The 4,576-nt window shown below is 38.2% G+C and overlaps 1 protein-coding gene across 1 annotated transcript in view; it reads right to left on the bottom strand.

Moving 5' to 3' along the window:
- Nucleotides 1-1,828, bottom strand: part of LOC113745246 (poly(rC)-binding protein 2-like) — a 3,038-nt gene extending 1,210 nt beyond the window's left edge. The window contains exons 1-4 of the mRNA XM_027276764.1: nt 1,662-1,828; nt 749-886; nt 222-245; nt 96-128 (exon numbers count right to left, since the gene is read on the bottom strand). Of these exons, the coding sequence (XP_027132565.1) occupies nt 96-128; nt 222-245; nt 749-817 (126 nt within the window). The 5' untranslated portion in view covers nt 818-886; nt 1,662-1,828. The remainder of the gene's footprint in view (nt 1-95; nt 129-221; nt 246-748; nt 887-1,661) is intronic.
- Nucleotides 1,829-4,576: the final 2,748 nt, after the last annotated feature.

Consider the following 4,576-nt stretch of genomic DNA (forward strand, 5'->3'; position numbering starts at 1 on the left):
AAAAAAAAAAAAAAAAAAAAAAAAAATCAGTCACCGTGTTAACACATGACCCATGAGTCACTGAATTTAAAAATAATAAAGAAAAGACATCTCACCTCCTCTCTCATCTTCTTCACAGATTCTCCTTTCTGTAAAGGAAAGCACAAACACGCAATATTTACACAAAGAAGCACGAGGGGAAAGGTGTGGACGGCATTATTCTGGCGGTAACGACAACTCACCTTGCCAATGATGCTTCCAACCTCCTACAGAAGAGAACAAAACAGCGTGTTGAATGAACAGATTTAATGCACGTGGGCAAACAACTCTGTTAGAGCCATTTTGTATACGAGGTGATGAATAATGCAGATTTGTTGCATATTGCATAGTTACGAGAATGCCTATTAGTTAATAGTAACTGCACTCTTATTGGCTGAGACATGTAACGCGATATGTGCATATTTTGTTTTTGGGTTGGAAAGAAATGGAGGCGAGGAGAGCACACTAGTTTTTGACCGCGCTCGTGATGATTAATGTTTGTGGATTACTGCAGTTTGTCATGCTCGATAGAAAGACTTTCAATAAATCACAAGAAAGAAAACAGTGGAGTTTTTTTTTGACAAAGACACGCGTCAACTACATCCTTGCGCTCCGTAGCTTTAGTGTGTGTTTAAAAGTAAAAAAGCGACGAAACCACACTAACAAACTCGACTACAGCAGAGAGAGAGGGTCCTAATTGAATTTCAAACCTGTATGCAGCCACACTCACCTTCCCATGCATGAGTAGCCTGATAGTTAAGGTGACATTAAGTCCTCCTTCGACCAGACTTGAGTCCATTGCTGCAGCTGCTGAATCCACGCTTGCTTTAAAACTGGCCAACAAAGTCTTTGGTCACTGGCTGGATGTCTGCAATAATAAAGAGTGGAAAATGTGACCACATTTGTGGCGATTAGTAGTTAACAGGAAACTATGAGTGGAAAGCCTTGTTTACTAAAATAAATCTGCTGTCAGTGCAGCTCAATGAAATGATGCAGGCGTGTTAGCATTTGTACTGTACTTTAATAACGTTACTGGGAAGAATGGGACGTTTCAGTCCAGTAATTCACATTAGACTGGCCCCAGTCCACTCACTCGTTAGCACAATGACCCACTGTCTCTCTCAATGGGGGGGTGGCTATTTCCCGGTGTGTGTGTGGGGGGTGAACAGCTGCTGTGGCGACATAAGCTTGTAGCTTTATTTTTTGTAAAAAGGCCAACAAGCAAACTGCTTAAACGTCCACTTTATACTATATATGTACACTGTGCATCGACAGTAACAACACAAGGAACAAGCAATAATGTTAACATCGTTAAATCCTGTTTTAGAGACAAGGCAGTCACGCAAAGCAAAGCAAGATTTGAATGCTAAGTTAGCACCGCAACATTTCTACCTCTTACATTCATACCTAAAAGGAATAACTCAACTTTTTGTGATTTTAAAACAACTAAATGTAACAAAAAAATACACGTAAAAGCAGCTAACTCCCCCCGCAGCCCGGTAATTTTCCATCCAGGTCGCTTTAGCGTTAGCATCGTCTAAATCTCAGGAAATAGCCGCATCCCGCGGCCTACGGGAATGCACACCGAGCTATCCCCCGTCCTTCACCCCGAAAGGAGGCAACAACAACGCGGCGTCACTTACCCGAACCGTCCCTTGAAGAGTGTTCAGGGGGTGGGTAGGGTGGTAAAGGGTAAGAGGGGAGAGGTTCGGGAGGGAGTTTTAAAAGGATCCGGGGAAGAGGGAAGAGACACCGCTGTTCGATCGGACTCCACTCTTCTGCTTGGCACAAAAGACAAAATGAATTCAACTTTGACCCCTTAACTGCCCCGCCCCTCTCAGCAGGGTCAACCCCGCCCACCCCGGAGCGCTGCCATGGCATGAGTTATCAAACATTTGTTTTGAGGTTTCATTGATGGATACTACTAATAATAATAATACATTTTATTTCATAGGCGCCTTTCTGTCACCCAAGGACACCTTACAATAAATAAAAGTAGACAGCAAATAACAGAAACAAACAAAAAGAACCATAAAAGCATATCATAATGACAAGAATACAACATTAAAAACAGGTTAAAATAGGACAGTGCAATTGAATCAGATGGAAAGTCTATTTTAAACAGGTGGGTTTTAAGTGCAGACTATGTTTTATGGACCTGCATAATTAAAATGCATGAAAATAGAGTGTGGGAGGCTTTAATTAATCATGTAAAGAACTGAATAAGCTAATTAGACTTTTATTTTTTATTATTTTTTATTTTTTAGAAGGTGCAGAGGTGGAAGAGTACTATATCAGAATCAGAAATACTTTATTAATCCCCGCAGGGAAATTGTTTTTGTTACAGCAACTCCCAATTGGTAAGTGAGATAGTAAGTGATAGCAAGAAAACAATAGCAAGAAAACAAAACTTTAACCCTATACACCTATACGATATCCTATTTTAACACTATATACACATGTATAAATAACAGTTAAATAAAACCAGTAACAGTAAAATAAAATAAAAACAAGTAACAGTGAACTGTGCAATATGTAAATTTAAAACCTTATAAAGAATTTAGTCTTTGAGAGACTGTACAGAGAATACACTGATGTTTAAAGTGCAGTATGCATGTGTGGAAGATTTCATTTATTTATTGCACAAGCCAGTTCGATAGCTACTGGACTTGACTTGGAGTGTGTGATATTTTGAGGGAGGAGTTGTAGAGACTGATGCTCACAGGTAGGAAAGACTTCTTGTGTCTCTCTGTGGAAAATCTTGGTGCCAGCAGTCTCTGGCTGAAGGTGCTCCTGAGTCGTCCAGCACCTCATGGAGTGGATGGGAGTCATAGTGCAAGATAGCCCACACCTTAGACAGCAGCATCCTTTCCAACACCACAGTCAGCGAGTCCACCTGCACCCCCACAACATCACTGGCTTTACGAACAATCTGTTGAGCCTGTTGGTTTCGGCTACCTTCAAACCTATAGGTAACTTTATGGGTCTCCTTCCTCCTTACTTCAGTACATCTCAGAGGCAAACATAATACTTTTTATATAAAGATTAAAATTATATCTACACAGATATATTTAAGGTTCAATTCCATTTATTACAGCAGAGACCTTTCAGTGAGCCAACATGAACAACACCCTGCACTCTGTTTGACCTTAATGGAACAGAGCCTTAATTAGTATTATTGATGTTTACACTTTTTCATGTGGAAAAGGGTCTATTGCACACACCAAATTTTGTGAATTTGAATTTGAGAGAGAGAGAGAGCTACGTGGTTCTCACAAAATATATGATGATTTGATGATGATTGAACTATCCAATAATATATAAAGTAGTTAAGTAAGCACAACCTCATACATATATAGTAGTAAAATGCAACATGCACATCAATTTTAATTCAAAATTTTTTAATTACTTTCTGTGGGGTTTTGAATGCAGGACATTCACTTTTCATGGAGTATATTCTACAATGAAGTATTTCTACTATTACTTAAGTAGATTCTGCTTCAGTTTTTCCAATTTAAAAGTATAATTTGTCCAAAACATGTGGTGGCTCATATTAATGAAAATGGTTATCTATACAAATATGACATTTTAAATGTTGCACAGATTGGTTTAGTGATTGAATGTACTGCAAAGAAACATACATATAATTAAAATGATAGAAAACTACATAGAGTAAATTAATGAAGCCAGTCATTCATTTTGCCAGTCAAATACTACAGTAGTTACAGTTTCCATTAATGTGTAGGCCTCTTAATCAAAACAGGGCATTAAACAATAAAACAGTAGCAAAACATTTGAGTTTCTAATTTTTTTTTCTAATTACTACTAATAAAATTAAATAGTTTACTGTTGGCTTTTCTTAAATCAACTCTTCTGTACATATCATCACTACCTTTTAGATTTTGGACATGGGTAGAAAAACACAATTATATTGGGACATGTGTGATGAAGCTCCTTAATAACACACTGCTGCAGTTGTCTATATATCCAACAGATGGCACAATAACTCTGTGAGTCTGTGTCAGGAGTCTGAACTGAACTCTTGTAAGTCCTACATTTTTCCATCACTTTAATAAAACCCATTCATAGTTAGACGTTTTGAACCTTAAACTTAAAAATGATTGAACGAGTGGCACTAACCACAGCTTTTAAAAAGGCATTTCATCCAATTAAAGATATAAAACTGAATTTAATATTCTTTATTCTTTATTATTTCTTCCACAAAAGTGGTCACTAAGCATGGTTTTGTTTGTGGCCCCCAAAACACTCCTAGTGCAGTCAACAAATAGAGCACACACCACTTATACGGCCATTGTGTGAGAGCTGGCAGCCCCTGAACGAGTCAGTCAACTCAACACCGTAAAAAGTGAAGAGCGAGCAACATCAGTCCAAGTTAATGGTCTGCTTTTTATGTCTGATGTTGGTGGTTCTTGTCATACAATTTGTTTGTGGACTACCACATGACCAATACTCACTTGATGTGTCATGACACAACACACAATAGTATTCACTAGTTTTTTTGTGTGGTGTGGTGTATGCATGAATAACTGAAGACTAG

The sequence above is a fragment of the Larimichthys crocea genome, unplaced genomic scaffold (assembly GCF_000972845.2).
Source record: "Larimichthys crocea isolate SSNF unplaced genomic scaffold, L_crocea_2.0 scaffold548, whole genome shotgun sequence".
Lineage (NCBI taxonomy): Eukaryota > Metazoa > Chordata > Actinopteri > Sciaenidae > Larimichthys > Larimichthys crocea.